This window comes from Cygnus olor, chromosome 12, assembly GCF_009769625.2.
Source record: "Cygnus olor isolate bCygOlo1 chromosome 12, bCygOlo1.pri.v2, whole genome shotgun sequence".
NCBI classification, from domain to species: domain Eukaryota; kingdom Metazoa; phylum Chordata; class Aves; order Anseriformes; family Anatidae; genus Cygnus; species Cygnus olor.
In genome coordinates, this window is record NC_049180.1 from 11,218,693 (window position 1) to 11,234,844 (window position 16,152).

A 16,152-nucleotide genomic window follows, 5' to 3' on the forward strand; every position below is an offset into this window, starting at 1 on the left:
AACTGAAGTCAGTATTTGCTTTTTAGTATCTGCATATAACCCCAAACAACGATTTGTAACAGAAAATTAGTAGCTTTCTCAAATTTAGAGGAAAAAAAAATAATCAAACGTCACTGTAGAAAGAAAGATTTCTTAAAAAGTTTCAAGGAATGAAACAAGCTTTCCATCAGCTAGATACTGAATTTAAAAACTCAAACAACTCAGGCATATTAAGTATGGGTCAACTGATTTGCATCATAGTAAATCAAAGCACAGCACCAATCAAATTCAACTAAATATGAATTGAAAATATAAAATCACACTAACAATTGATATAATAAAGCAACTTAACATGTTTAGAGTGCAGAAAAATATTTCCCCATCAAATATTTGTTGCTAAACCATAGTTGAGAAGGAACTACTTTATTGTACTCTGAATAAACATCAACAGCTTCAAACTCCCTTCTTGCCCAAAAATGTGCATATGCATTTTTTTCTCTTAAGTGATCAAGAATAGTAACTCAAAACATACACCACCACCTAAACCTCTGATTACAAAACCATTTCAGATATTTATCACAACGCACCATACCTGTCTGTGTGAACAGCTGACTTTTCCTTGCAAGGCAAGCCCGGAAATACTTTGACAATCTATCAAGAAAAGATGAAAACTATTTTTTCCTTTGCACTAAAATACTGTTCAAGAAAGTATTTCTTCACCTACTGAGGTGAAAGTAGTTTTCTTACTTAACTGTAGGATTTTCCAAGTATTTTGGATTTCTCTTTGTACCGAATTATATGTTTGCCTGATTGAGGAAACAATTTTAATGAAGCAAACCTCAGAAAATTATCTAAGTTATTACGGAACAGTATTTTCTTTCAAGCACATGACAAGAACATTGCCCACAAAACAAAACAAAACAAAAAAACACTGGGTCATAGTCATATCTCAAGCAATAGCCCTAACGTGGATCTGAACTATTATTATGAATACACACTGCTTAGTTCTTAAACATCTTTCTAAAAAAAATAAAAAATGAGAAGTCTGTACACCTCACACTGGAGGAAAAAACAGGTGAATGCACATGAAGGTAAATTGAACAACAGTGAAAATCCTCAGTGGAATAACCTGTAGCAGACACTATATCCAGACTTATCCAAAAGATCCTTAGTTCTGAACTAGGGATTTCCTAACAATCATCTTTTATCACAAGCAATCAACAGGCATGACTTGGTCAAAGATCTGCATCACTCAGGTGGATGATAAAGGTAATTTCGCATTAGACTATTCAAAGAATAAGAAGAAACTCCAATAAACGTTAACCGTTCTGTAGCATAAGGACTATTTTGTTTTCAGGGCAGCATTAAAGTTTACCTTCTTTTATATTTAGAAAACTGAACATCCCACTGTAGACAGCTATTATCTTCACAAAACCATAGCAAAGGAGTGAAAGAGTAGGCACGACCTTTTCAAGGATTAGTGTTTGTTTTTTTTTTAAATGTTCTGCACTTTAAAGTAAAGAAACAACATTCCACTCCAATTTAACTCTATCAATAATTAGTACAGTCCCCCAGATCCATTACCCAGAAGAAACAGCTAGATGACTACAGCATTCCTTATTTGTCCCATATACGCTTAATCAAATTCACCGTTGACACAATATGATACTTACAGATTCAGTACTTTCATTTAGATCTGTGCTTGACCTTTGGTACGTCTTCTCAGGAAAAGAACTAGAAACACTATGACCTAAGAAGATAATCAGAAATTTTTAAGTTATCTGAACACATAAAAAGCCAATATTGTTATTTACAGTGAGTTGCCACTGATTTGCTGTTTAGTTTCTTCTATAAGTTGCTAATCGCAAGGATATGAATCACTATAAATGAGACAACTTACAGTAAACCCTTCAGTTGTATAAGTACTTCTGTTCAAATAATCCCCTCCAAACTCAAAAACAACAGTAACACACTACACAAGTAATTTCAGCAATATCTAATGCTATTAAACATATCAACAAATGCCCATGGAACTCACCTCTCAGCCTTCCTTTGTCTTGTATACTACATAAAAAAAGTATTCCTACATCTGGTGATTTGATGACTGTGAAGTCATAAGCACCTTTTGTCAGGATACCCATTTGATCCAATTGTTGATTCAAACTGAGACAGTAGAGTAGGTTCATGCTCAATATATCAATTAAAGACACACAGCATATTGTCTATTTGATTGTTTCTGACATACATGGTTCCTACCTGTTTCAAGATTCATTGATACTTTCTCCTCGAACAGCACTGGCCTGAAAGCAAGTGTAGGATCAACGATTTTTGCTGGAAAAGACTCAACATTTAATGATGTCTGGTTCTCTTGATCTTTTGCAGGACTTCCAGTATTCTCTTCAGTTTCCACAAAGCGAGTGAAGTTCTTTGAGACAAGATCATCATTAATGCATACCTAAAAAAAAAAAAAAAAAAAAATCCTTATTGACCAGAATCACGTACTTATTTAGGGTATATCTGAAGTTTTAAATTATAGCAACATCTAAGCTGATAGACTAGAACTGATAGAAGGCATTAGACTTTATATGTACCTTCAAAGTTATTGCCTATGGCAAAGACATTACATTAATTATTTTTTTTAAATTAAATTTTTTATTTATTATATATTTTTATATTATATTCTTATATTATATTATATATAAATATATGTATATTTATATAACATGTATATTATACATGTATATATGTATATTATATGTATATATATGTATATACATATAATATATGTATATTACACAATAAATATAAATATATAATATATATAATAATGTATTATAATGAATTATATATAAATATATAAATAAAATGTAATTAAATAAAAAAAATAATTAAAAGCATTAACAGCCTTTAACACTGAGTGCTCCAAGCAGACGCAAGTGAATTATTTTATAACTACAGTACAGCTGCTTAAGTCTGACAGTAACTACAGAGATTATTGGCAGAAGTTAAACATTTTGACAAGTGGAGCTATTTTTCCCCCTGAAGGTTTGAGGACTCAGTCTTATTACAGAATCATTGGTTTGGAACATACCTTAAAGATCATCTAGTTCCAACCCCCCTGCCATGGGCAAGGACACCTTCCACTGTATCAGGTTGATAAAAGCCCCATCCAAAGCAAGTATGAACGGGTATTTAAAGACACCTGAACAAAGTAGTTGCAAAATATTCTAAATATAACACAAAAGGTGTGAAAATGCAGTAAATAATTCACATAGCTGTCCATTTGAATTGCTTCCTGTATATTTATATTTTTAAAGGGACAATCTCATTGTAGGATGCAGAGTAATTCAGCTTAAACAACATCAAATGTTTCCTGAAAAACCTCGAAGACAATATTTGTTTTAAGCAAAGAAAATACTATAATGCTTGAAAACAGGTACCAGATTCTGAAAGACATACAGTTTTAATGCACAGTTCAGTGTTACAACCTCCAAAACAGCTGTGCATTACAGCTCCAGGTAATCGAATGGAATAGCAAAAAACAACCAAACCAAACAAAAACAACAGAAAAACAACACCTCGCCCAGGATAATTCTAGTTCATTTAAAGTTATCTCCAACAATTCCACTTTAAAATGAAAGTGCTCTGGTTTTAACACTAATATCAGTGTTCGCACATTTCTTATGCATTTAATACATTGTTTGGGCCAATTTTTTTGAATTCAAGTTCCATAAAATATTGATAGCCCTAAAATTTTTGTTATTTGCTCTTTTAAAAAAATAATATTTTTTTTAAACAGTGAAGAACTTAATGTATTGCTTCAAATTTTAACACGTCACTGAAATAAATGTGATTAGGACAATGAGGAAAAAGACGAACGAGGTTATAGTGAGTAGAATTGACTCTGTCAGGTATCCACTGCTGCTCAGCCTTTCACCAGACCAAGTTAGCAGGAAAAGAGCTTTGGGAACACAACATCCATTTTCTGTGAGCCTCATTTGTGATTTTTCTTGTACCCTGTCCTATAATTCTAACAGTTGTAATTAGACCTAAACCAAGCCAAATTGTAAATGATAAATTCATAAAACAAATTACCTTCATCAGAAGTTCCTAAAAATGAAAGAAAAACTTGAAAGGGCAAAAAGAAATTTGCATGAAATAACCTAAATGTGCAGTTCTTATGAGAATGTGTACTTTTTGTTATGCAAGATACCTTTGTGCAATGCTACAGACTTGTACTTCATTTGCCTGCCAATACCTTCAAAAGAAAGGTACACATGCATGAAAATGGAATTTCTGCCTCCTGGAACACCTCCAGAGAGTTACATCAACACAAACATAAAGTAATATCTTTAATAAGTTAATGATTTAGCTTCTACTGTATCTGGCAAACGACAAAACTCACTTGCAGATAACGCTTTTCAGTCCTAAGCTGATTACAGAGTTATGATTTACATAATAAAGCATACAAATGGGTTTGTAGATATTAGAAGTATCTTACCTTTTCATCTTTTATTGTCACATAAAGAATAACATCAAATGTATTATCTTCTACAGCACATAACTTGGCTTTGATTTGCGTAGTTGCTAAATGTAGTAGTAAATAAGAAGGAGAAATATTAACCCCGTATCGAATTATCAGTATTTTTCAAGCTATACAAAAACAGAAATAATGATTAAATGAATGCAACCTATTTGTTTGAAGAAAAACTACTACAAATGTTGTAACTTTTAAATGAAACAAGAATCTAACAAGGCATTAAGAACAGAGCTCGAAAAATGAAGTTGTCCTCAGTCTTTGAAGGAAGATTGAGAACTGAAAAGCATTAACGACCTGTCCACAGAAACTAGTCTTATTCATACAGTGAAATTATTTATATATTTATGCATATTTGTGAAATCAAGTTCCATGTTATTATTTCTTCCTATTGACCTTTACTTTGCATAATAATGCATTACACTTGGATGTGTGAAAACCTGTAAATCATGGAGTTGCCATGTTCCATTAGTATGGGAAATTAACAACCTAAAGACTCTTTACTGTTTTTATAAATTCATCCTCTCCTCCTCAAATACCTGCGTGTAGTGTATTGTACTTGCGAATAAGCAGGTAGGTTGTTTTTCAGGTAGAGGCACATAAACATGATTAGACAAGAACAATAAAGGGCTGCTTTTCTAGCAATGCCAACAAGAGCTCTCACACCAATATATGGATATGGAAAAGACTGCATGAGCTCCTGAAACACCACACATGGGAAAGGACAACAGCCTGGAAAACAAGCATTTCTATTTCGCTAAGTAACTACTCGGAGCAGTAGATAGTTTCGTCCAAGATAGTTTACTCCAAGCTGTCAACTACCTAATCACCTTTAACAATTTATGCAGCATGGTAAAGATGCAAGTCTACACACATTGTTGGCTAAGTCAAATCACACCAAAAAATTTGAGTAACTCCCTTCTCTTTAGAATACTGTGAAAATTGAAAAGGAAGTATGATCAAATATATATTCCAGTACTACATTTCTCTCACAACTTATTTCCTAAAACAGAAGGGCCAATTATGATTTTGATAGCATATTTACCTTTCAGAAGGCTTTGAAAATACTGAGTAGCAGCATTATCCCATCTTTGGGCTGGCCTAGGAAAATAAACACAACCAGTTATCCCACATAATCAAAACTTCAAATGATAATCTGAAAAGTGATGCACATTCAAAAAAAAACGTTCTCAGTTCATGCTAAGTCTCAAAACTGTCTCTAACAGAAACATTAACACAGTCTTACTACTTTGAATGTAACTTCGGTTTTGATGTTTCAGTTCATTCATAAAATGAACTGCCTGAAAATTACGAGATACTGATGTGTCAAAGTATGATGGCTTATATCCAACATAAAATAAGGCAATCAGGAAAAAAAAATAGATTAACTAGAAAGAGTGAGAATCCACTTGTAGAGTAGAACATATTAATTACTTTAAAAACGTATTGAGCAGTTTTGAACAAGCACTTTACAAACATTGTAAAGACTTTAGGGTCTATAACAGAAAATTAAGTTCTTTACCATCTTCAGCAATTGCAAATACAAAAAAAAAAAAGGGAATCAAACATAAAGCATTGTAAACAAAATATAGTAGATATATGTAGAGAACTTCAGTGATCTTCTGATAATTCACAAAGGTGGCCCACTCAAGATGTATGCTATTCCCATCCTAACTAACCTAGTATTTGTTTTGTCAGAGTATCTAAGTAAAATACTGATTCCTCCTTTCAAAGGACAGTATAAAAAACAAACCTAAATGTCTAACTACATGTAGTTATAAATATTCTTTAATAACATAAATCAAGACAGGTTACTTGCTATAATGCCACATTCCCCCATGATCTGGCAGGTCTTTGACAGTAACATCCTACAACTCAAAGTAAGGACACACAAGCACTTTTCTTTACCACTAGATCCCAGGGAATACCGTATTCCACTCCTTCAAAACTGGCATAAATATGATAAGGAAAGTACAACAGGAATCCTAAGTATTTCAAGGAGACAGATATAATGGGGAAAACCAAAGCTATCTATAACGTTTATACATTAACAGAACTTCAGTTCAGGCAGAATGTGTAATGACCACAAACAAGATTGTCAGGAATAAGATGAGCACTTGTAAGAAACTGCACATGGATCAATTAGTAGAGAAGCTCATGTGCTGGAATCACAGTTCTGGGATTGTAGATGAAGGGCAACAACTGCCAAAAATTTGTCTGAATTTCTTAGTTTCTAAATAAACATCAAAAGATTCAAATAGATGAATAATAAAACCCAAATCATTAGGCAAGTTCTGTTTATGAATTGCTCTTGTAAAAAAGAAAAAAAAAAGATTTCCACACCTTATCTCCTATGTTCTTACTGAAACAGTATCCTCTGAAGAAAAAAATATATTGTGATGAAATTTCACACCTAAGAAATTTATGACTACAATACAATTGTTAAACTCTACTTACACTATTTTTGCTGTATCTTCACGAAAGTTGATACGCAACGTCACTGGCTTTGTGCAATACAATCTACATTTTTTTGCTCTATATGGGATTTGCATAAATGCTTTCACTGCAACTCGAACACTTAAAAACAAAGCAGAAAAATCTCATTTTACAGAGCAGACTTTATTCTCCAGTGGTGTTTCAAACACATGCTTTCATTATCCTATATGCAACAACACATTTCTTCTAGAATTTTGGCTCCTACAGTGAAAATCCCTGGAACCCCTGTTTTATTTATTTATTTATCTAAGACAGGTCTAAGGAGCAATTAATAAACACATTTGCCCTGAATATGAATACACTTCCCATTTAATAGAAAAACTAAATAGAGAAACTAAGTAGAGAAACTTTTTTAGAGAAACATCAGAAAGGTTTGCAGTACAGTTTAAAGTCTTTTCATGATATTTAGACGTCATACATTATATATACCATCTGGCGCTGCATATGCCATTTGGCAATTCTTACCTCTGAGTGAGAAACTAGGTATGACTAAAATCAGTAAGAAGGAAATTAATAAATATACTAACATGCATCTGTACTCATTTCCCTAAAATAACTAATAAATGTTTGTATAGCTATCACTAGAGCCTTGATCTATACGTAATTACCCCTTATAAATGGTTTGATGGGAGACATTTAGTAACCAGCAAGACACCACCTATACCAAGCTTTTAAGATCAATATAGTTATCATTTTTTTTCCAAGTTATTTCATAAATAAAAAGCAGTATATCATGTGTTTAATTCTATTAGAACGTATTTTAAACTCATGGCATTGTCAAGTTGCTCTCTGATACAGGCACATTCAATTTAAAAATGTTATTTAACTTAAGATTTTAAAATATTTATTCTAAAATATTTTAAATTCGCTTTCTTAATTTTATTGAATACTACAAAAACACTTGGTAAATATTCTTGTACATGAAGTTGGATATTTTATTAAAGAAATGAACCTTAAATATGGCTGAAAGCTGGAAGAGATTTTTAAGAGGCATTTTAAGATTTTAGAGACACATGGTTTCATAGTGGTTTTATTTATTTATCCCTTAATAAGGTATGTTTCAGTAATGTTAACTGACAACCATAAATCTCAATCATATTAAACTGACACTATTCCAGTTTCAAGTCTTTAAGGAAAAGAAAAATAGAATAGAAAACATCTTTTAAAAAATGAACAGAACAAAGACCGGTTTGCATCCACACTGACAAGGGCCCATCACATGGCTAGCAGTTTATTGTGGACCCACACTTCAATTAAACCAAAGCCTTGTGACTATTAAACTAAATAAACACTGATAGCCAAAAAAATACATTTCAGTGACACTCTCAAAAAACCCAAACACTTACTGCTTTGTTTTAACAAAAGTGTATTTGGCGTAATCCACAAGAAAGCATTCTGTTTGATAATGACCTGCACAGTACATGATTGACTTAATAACTGCTCTACACCAGCATTTCAGTTCTTCACTGAAAACCACACAAATCTGAAAAAGAAAGAACAAGACAACAGGTTCTTGGAAACAGAACAAACATCACTGTCAGTTTTCTTAGAGGCAAGAAAAGTGTTTACAACGCAGCCCCAGTTTACTTTATAAACTGCAAGTATTGCAGCTTCCTTAGCGATAAAGCTTACAGGTAAGATGATACAAACGATATAGATGTCCTTTTCTACTACAAAGCAGTAGTCCAAAAAAAAAACAAAACAACACACCACACATCTTCGATAATTCACCCCCTAAACCAATGCAAATACCAAGTTATTTCTTTTATTGTACACAACATAGCAATGTCTTTACCTGGCCTTTTTCTAATGTTACTGGCTTTACTTCATCCACATTTTCACAAGATTTGTCATAGAACTGATTCATTTCTGCATTCAGGTTTTTATACTCTATTTCATCAACTATGTAAGGCCCACATCCTTTCATAGTAACCCAAAAGCAACTTGGATCTTCAATCTGGTGCAAACAGTAGATAAAAAAAAAAACAACAAGTAGTATTATCTCCTGCTGAAGTGATAGGGTATTTGCATGAGCATCTGAGCAGTAAACATGAATCTTAAAACCTTTAGCAAGGCCTCTTACATTATAGGAATAGATACTCAGCATAAAGAATGTTAATAGGCATAATACATCTTTCATGTTCAGACAATTAGCTCAATAAATGACTTCTAAACTTGTAAGTTTCTTTGGCACTGCAATTAACGACATACGCATTCTGAAAGGTAGAAGCTTTATTTAAAAAGTTTGTTAAACAAAATATAGTGAGTTAAGTGCAGAGATATAAACTTTTTACTTCCATAGTATTTTCAGAACATGGAAGAAAAAAAAAAAAGCCCCTGACAGGCTTTTCTTCAGTCTCAGAGGGTCTATAAGACAGCCAGTTTCTTTAAAATAGGGCCACAGCTTTCTGCACAGCCTTTGTAAGCATTTATATACCAGTCTTGCAGCTGATAAGTGTACTCACTACTCTGGGAAAAAAAAAAATCCATGATCTCTTGCAGCATTAATTAGAAACCTATTACTACACTCAATTTAAGATTACATAGGATACCTTCCATTTTAGATTTTAGCTGCATCCCTACTATCCTCTTTTGAGACGAAACCAAGATAAAGACATGGAAAGCACGGGAAAATGTATATAATCTGTCAATGACCCCACCATGTGTAAGAAACGACTGCTGAACAGAAATGACGGCATAATCTTATTTGTAAATCTGATGTCTATAGTTTTATTGAAATAAACACCAAGCCTCTCAACTTTTAAAAATATCAGCGTACCTGTAGTATCATGACTTCCATATTGCCCAGCTACTGAGTCTTCTTTGACGCTACTGTAGGAAAGCAACAGACGTGTAACTATTCTAAAGCACATCTAAAAAGTGTACTTCTAAAGCAGGCCTACATATTTTTGCTACTTGTATAAGCAGCATTAGTCTGGACAACTGATTTACACGTATGGAAGACTTCTAACCAGCCTTCTTAGTGGGGCTCTATGTTGAATCCCAATTAAGATCTGCCATCCATATTTATTCACATACAACCACATCCATCTTCAGCATGCCACAACATACTTGTTCTCCTATCTCAACCTACTTGCAGCATATAGCCCATTACCTTACATCCAAAGGCCAACAGAAATATCTTGGTTGAAGACTGGGGCTGCTGCAATCTAGCTACTTGACCAAATGGTCAGCAAAACCCCAAAAGCTTACATCATTAAAAAAAAAAAACACAAAGACATGAATCCCAACCTTTGCCAACAAGTTTAGTATAACAGAAATTTTTACTCATTTTTCACAGCACACTTATACTGGAAAAGAACATATCTTTTGCATGCCATTTCAGCACAGCCTCACACATCACAACAGCTCTCATCACAGCAGCGCTTAGCCTACCGCTTCGAAGAATTCACACCATGAGTGAGCAGCTAACGAAATATTTCAGGAGACAGAAGTCAAGGCAGTGCCCTTCAGCTAGCAGAGCCAGTGCCACCGCCCCCACATACACGAGGCCCGAGCACGACCCTCAGTGCGCAGCCCACTCCGCTCAGAAGCCTCCAGAAGCCGCCCGCGGGCCCCCAGAGCGCGTGCGCCGCCCGCAGGTGGCCCCGAGAGAGGCGGCGGCGGCGCCTGGCTGAGGTTCGGCCGCCAGAGGCAGGGAAAGGCTGCGGGCAGGGGGCGGCGCGGGGCCGGCCTCGGCTCGCTGAGGGCGGCGGGGTATCGGTGGGTGTGAGGAGGGAGAGCCCTGCTTTTGCCTTCCTGCTGCTCCTGCTTCAGGGGGGCTTTCCCAGACCCCGAATCCGAAGCGCAGTGTGTGCCTGAAAGGTCTGTAAAAGGAGGCAGCTGGGGAGCCATGGCACCTGGCACTTCTCTTGTGGAGTTCTGCTATGATAAAAAATACATGCATCCCCACACAGGCAGCTGTTGGAAATGTCCCCTGACATCTAGGCCCTTACAAAAGTGTTACTTCATTCTTACATCAAGCTCTGTGACAAAGTAGCAACATTTTTATTATTATTATTCCTCTCCTACGCTCCCTTTTCCATTCAGGCTTAATGTTTTTTTCATTGGTGGGACTACCCCCCGTGCTGCCCAGCACCGAATAAACATACCTACTTTACAATCTTACTGATTGTGGAGTCCGTTTTCCTCAAGTCAGTTTGGTGAGCCAGGCAGGATACGCTCTGCTCGGCTGCGGGATCGATTGTGGAGCAGACACCCCTAGGTGCACCCCGAGTATTTTCCTTGGAGGAGCCTCCACTCTCAGCCGCTCACTGCAGGAGCAGGCAAAGACCTCCTGGAGCTGCGGACATGTACAGTACAGGAAGGGCCTGTAAGTCGTACGCATGGCCAGGGCAGCTGGTAAATCGCACAGAGACATCTGGCGTGCAGCATAGTCCCCATACGGGAGGAGGGTACCCTACAGGCTGACCGATAGAGCGGTCAAGGGAGATTTGGTGACCGATAGAGTGGTCAAGGGGTATTTGCTGACCAATAGAGTCAAGGGGTATTTGCTGACTGATAGAGCGGCTGCTAGCGATCTTGGGAGTAGATTGAGCAAATCCGAGGTTACTGCTGCATCCCCAGTTTTGGGAGCCAGGACGGACCTGCTAATGACTGTATAAGAAGCAGGAGAAGGGTAAGCGGGCCTCTCAAAATTGTGACAAGGTTATCTGGGTAATATTTGCAGCTGCTGGAGGGATATTCACTGTGGTGTTTGGTCAGTTTCCCAAGTATCGGGGGGGCTGACTGATTATCGAAGTAGTAGAATGGAGAGAGTCACTTCTTTGGTGGTTCGGGCTTGAGCCCTGGGAATTTGGTAAGAAAGGGGGAGAGCGAATTTATTTAGGAGGAGTTTAACACCTGGCAGACAGACAGTGGCCTTAGATTGGGAACAACCTATCCCCAATACCTTTTTTAACCCCCGTATTTACAGATAAAGGGGAGTGATTTCTTGTTTTGTGTGTGGGCTTACTAACAAAGGAAATGAGAAAAATTGTTGCTGTATGTATGCAAATGAGGCAGGATGAATTGAGACTGATCTCAAAAATATTTGGGAAAAGACCAAGATCTTACACAAGGTAGTTCAAGATGACACCTCGTTGGTTTGAGAATTATGGAACAAACTGACCTCTTGGTTACCCAACTTTTCTTGGCTTAAGCAACTGTTTATAGGAATATTGATCTTGCTTTTACTAGTATTCTTAACCTGTGTATTGGTACAGTGTGCATTTTGGTGCTGTATGAAAGGACTAGATGATTATGAAACCTGTAAGTGTAACCGAAACAAGCACCAAGTAGAAACTGGTAAGAATTTTATGAAAACTTTGAATCAAGAAGGAGTGTTACAAGCAAAAGAATTTGCTTAGGATAAAGAAAAGGGGGGACTTGAGACAGGGAGGGAACAAGATAAAGGATGGTGATTCCTAGGTCTTAGCTAGCACAATTGGATGTTAACGACCCAAAGATAAGGGAATAAAAGACTGTATGCATAGATAATGGAACCAGCAAGAACTGGCTTGACTGCTGAAGTCTGTCAAAGACAGGAAAGGCCAGAAGACAAGCAGCGAGGAAGACTTCTGGCCTTCAACAAAGATCACCAGAGTATGCCAGAGGACGACCACCCAAGGACCCCAGTACGCATACAAACAGAGACGGAACCTCCGAAAACAAAATGAATATGTATTTGTCCCACTAATATAAGCACACTGCCAGTAACCGTTGGCACACAAGTGGAGTGGAGCTATCCCCCTTGCGCCCGGTGTGTGTGCACAGTGCCGAATAAACATACCTGCTTTATAACTATTCCGAGGTTATAGAGTCTGATTTCCGCAAGTCATCCCTCTGCCCCACAGCGACAGAGCAGGGGTTCCACCACCCTCTGGGGGGCATCCCCCCCGTGCCCTTCTCTCTGCCACACCAGGGAGTTACTCCACCAGACAATCTCCTGCTCACATGCCCTGGTGCTCCTTAGTCTCTCCACCTCTTCCTTGAGCTCAGCCACCATGGCGAGCAGACCTTCCACCTGAGAACAGGCGGTCTCCCCGCTGCCCTCCCCCAGCAGCGACAGGCTCAGGCACTTCCTGCAGCCAGAGGCCTGAACAGCCACGTCTCTGGGCAGGCCCTCCGTCTGGGTCGCCACAGTCTTTTTAGAGTGAGCTCTCTGCTTAGTGGACACCCTGGTAGGTGTGTGATCTTGCAGACTGCCAAGAGTTGGTGCAGAGTCCCGTGCCCTGCCATACCAGCTGCACACCGGTGCACAATGCTGCTGGCCCCTCCCTGCTCGCGGTGGGCAGCGACAAGGAATGCAGGTCATAAAAGCAAAGAGCATGAGTGTCCTGGTGTCACTGCAGGAATGCTCCAGCAATGGGGCAAAATCCTAGAAGTGGTCCATGACAGTAGGGTGACCATAGGAACAAGGCCACCAGCACGAAGCACTCAGGATGTACAAAAGGTGCAGCTAAAATTATTACCACCTCTGTGAGCAAAGGGGGTGCTGTTTCCAGTCAGGAAGCCTGCCAGAATCTGGCACAGGGTGGTGGAGCTGTACAAGGTCTGTGAGGATGAAAAATTCCCCAGGAAGAAGTCCACAGGTGTCTGTAGAAGCTGGCTTGCCACCACCAACACAATGAGGAGGTTTTTCCAAATCCCAGTCACTGTGCTGGTCATGTGGGAGAGGAGGAAGAGGTTTGTCTCAGGGTTGAGGAAGTTTCATATTCACAGTATGGAAAACTCAATCGATGATGTCTGACTGTCCCATTCCGCTTTCTCCGTGGGAAATTCTAGGGCATTCTGGTGCCCTCTCTCCTGGTAGGACACCAATGAGCTAGGCACTTCTTTCTTAGTTGCTTAAAGAAATTGTGAAGGAAGTTCAGAGAGGTGAAATGATCCCTGACTGTAATGGCCAAGGTGTTCTGCCAGTCAATGGGTATGGAACAGGGGTTAGGGGAGGGAACTACTTGTACCTCCTGTTAGACAGCCACACTCTGAGAACAAAGCACACTCCTAATGGCAGTCTCTCCCATGTTCAGAGAGGAAAGGTCAGGATTTACTTCAGTCTTCTTCAGACTACACACCCCAGGAGAGATCCTGCTGCCTTTTAGGAGCTGTCAGCCCTGAGGCCTTGGAGATATCTCCGGGGAGCCCCATGGGACAGAGCAAGTGATGCCATGGTCAGGTCCTCTGCTGCTGAGCTGCTCTGGGCTTCTGGGCTGGAGGGAGCTCCTGGCAAACCGGCAGCACTGCAGACAGACGGCTCTGCCCAGGAGCAGCTCCTCTGCACAGCACAGCAGGGCTAGGGGCACTGCTGCTGGTTACAAGGGGACAGTATAGGAGAGAGGTTAAAGTCTGTGAAGAGTGCAACAACAGAGGACAGCGTGTGGCAGGACAAAGCTGCAGGATTGTTACACTGTGAGTGAGTCTCTGGCAGCAGGGCAATGCAGATGGGGTTGCACAAGGGGTCTTCTAAAGCTGGTGCATCCAAGGGCTGATAGCTTATGTAACGATGACTGTCCCTCTTTCTCCTGTGTGGAGTAGAAGAGGCTCTAGAGAATGGCATTTCTGAGGGGGTTTTCGGTACAAAAAAGACAGGGATCTCCTGGAAAGAGTACAGCAGAGGACCACAAAGATCATACAGGGCCTGGAGCATCTTCCCTATGAGGAAAGGCTGAGAGACCTGGGTCTGTTGAGCCTTGAGAAAAGAAGACTGACAGGGGATCTTATTAATGTTTACAAATACCTTAAGTGTGGGAGACAGAGAGATTTGGCCAACCTCTTTTCAGTGGTTTGTGGGGACAGGACGAGGGCAATGGCCAAAAAATGGATCACAGGAAGTTTCGCACCAACATGTGAAAGAACTTCTTCACAGTGAGGGTGATGGAGCACTGGAACAGGCTGCCCAGGGTTGTTGTGGAGTCTCCTTCTCTGGAGATATTCAAGACCTGTCTGGATGCCTACCTGGGCAACCTGCTATAGGGAACCTGCATTGGCAGGGGGGTTGGACCCGATGATCTCTTGAGGTCCCTTCCAACCCCTACAGTTCTGTGATTCTGTGATTCTGTGATTTTCAAGAGGAAGGGCAAGGCATGGACTACCTGAAGGGGCAGACACTTCCTGGAGCTTGGGCTTTCAGATTCCTGCTGTGGAGGGGAGACAGGTTACATGAGAACAGATTGTCAGGATTGTACAGGAGACTGAGACTCCTAGAGAATTGCAGTTGCAGATCAATATGTCAGTGATGAACTTCAGAGTGTCCCCTCACACCTCTCAGCCTACACACTGCACGCTCACCTTTATGGTCCCCTCATACGGTCATTAGGATCTGCAAATGCTGTGATGCCCATAGACAGTGCCCTGTCCTCAGAAGGTGTCTGCAGGGCAAAGCTGAGCACAGGGCGTGCGGGATGGGATCTGTGAACACGTCTGTGAGGACAGGAGGAGACGTGGGGACAGAGAAACAGCTCCTGGCAGGGACAGCTTCAGGCAGCAGAGACATGGGCAGGCAGTGAGAAAGAGCTGCCACCAGAAGCATTTCTTTATGTTTCCCCTCCTCTCCCTGCCTCCTTTGTCCCCATCAAGCCTGAAGGCTCTGGGCACTGCACGTGTGTATGTGTGTGTGTGTGTATGCTGCTGTTCAGGACACCATCATCAAGACATTGGAGTCTTTCCCTGGGGGGTCCTCCTAGGCTGCAGGCTGCCCTCCACAAAGGCACAGTTCTCCCATAGCATCTCTGTGCTCTCCAGGAGATCCATGGAGAAGACACCTTGGTGCTAAGGCCATGGAAGTGACACTGGGCAGCTGCAATGAGCTCTTTGGGTGGAAATGAGCCCTGCTTGGGAGGAAGAGCTGAGTGAAGCCCTCCTCAAGTGCGATGAGACAGGTGAGGGATTTGGAGATCTGAACTTGGAACCTGGCTTCCTCTGATCTCAGCAGTGTCCAGGTTCTTTGCAGGGAAATATCTGAGTGTGATCTTTGCCCAGCTCAGAGAGGCGCCAGGAGTGGGCAGCTGAGGCCAGGACTGATGTATAAACCAGCTCTCCTCACTCTGGACTCAGGAACAGTACCTGCACCTCACAAGACCTACGTGGTTTCATTTGCAGTGCAGTAGAGATGCCCAGGATTTCTGCCTTAAAAACGCTTC

General features: G+C 39.8%; 1 protein-coding gene across 1 annotated transcript in view; it reads right to left on the reverse strand.

Moving 5' to 3' along the window:
• The window catches only part of TDRD12 (tudor domain containing 12), a 29,365-nt gene extending 18,817 nt beyond the window's left edge, over positions 1-10,548 (reverse strand). The window contains 10 exon segments of the mRNA XM_040571365.1: positions 572-630; positions 1,653-1,729; positions 2,236-2,434; positions 4,481-4,566; positions 5,562-5,617; positions 6,974-7,093; positions 8,359-8,495; positions 8,808-8,969; positions 9,792-9,844; positions 10,409-10,548. Coding sequence (XP_040427299.1) covers positions 572-630; positions 1,653-1,729; positions 2,236-2,434; positions 4,481-4,566; positions 5,562-5,617; positions 6,974-7,093; positions 8,359-8,495; positions 8,808-8,969; positions 9,792-9,812 — 917 coding nt within the window. The 5' untranslated portion in view covers positions 9,813-9,844; positions 10,409-10,548.
• Positions 10,549-16,152: the final 5,604 nt, after the last annotated feature.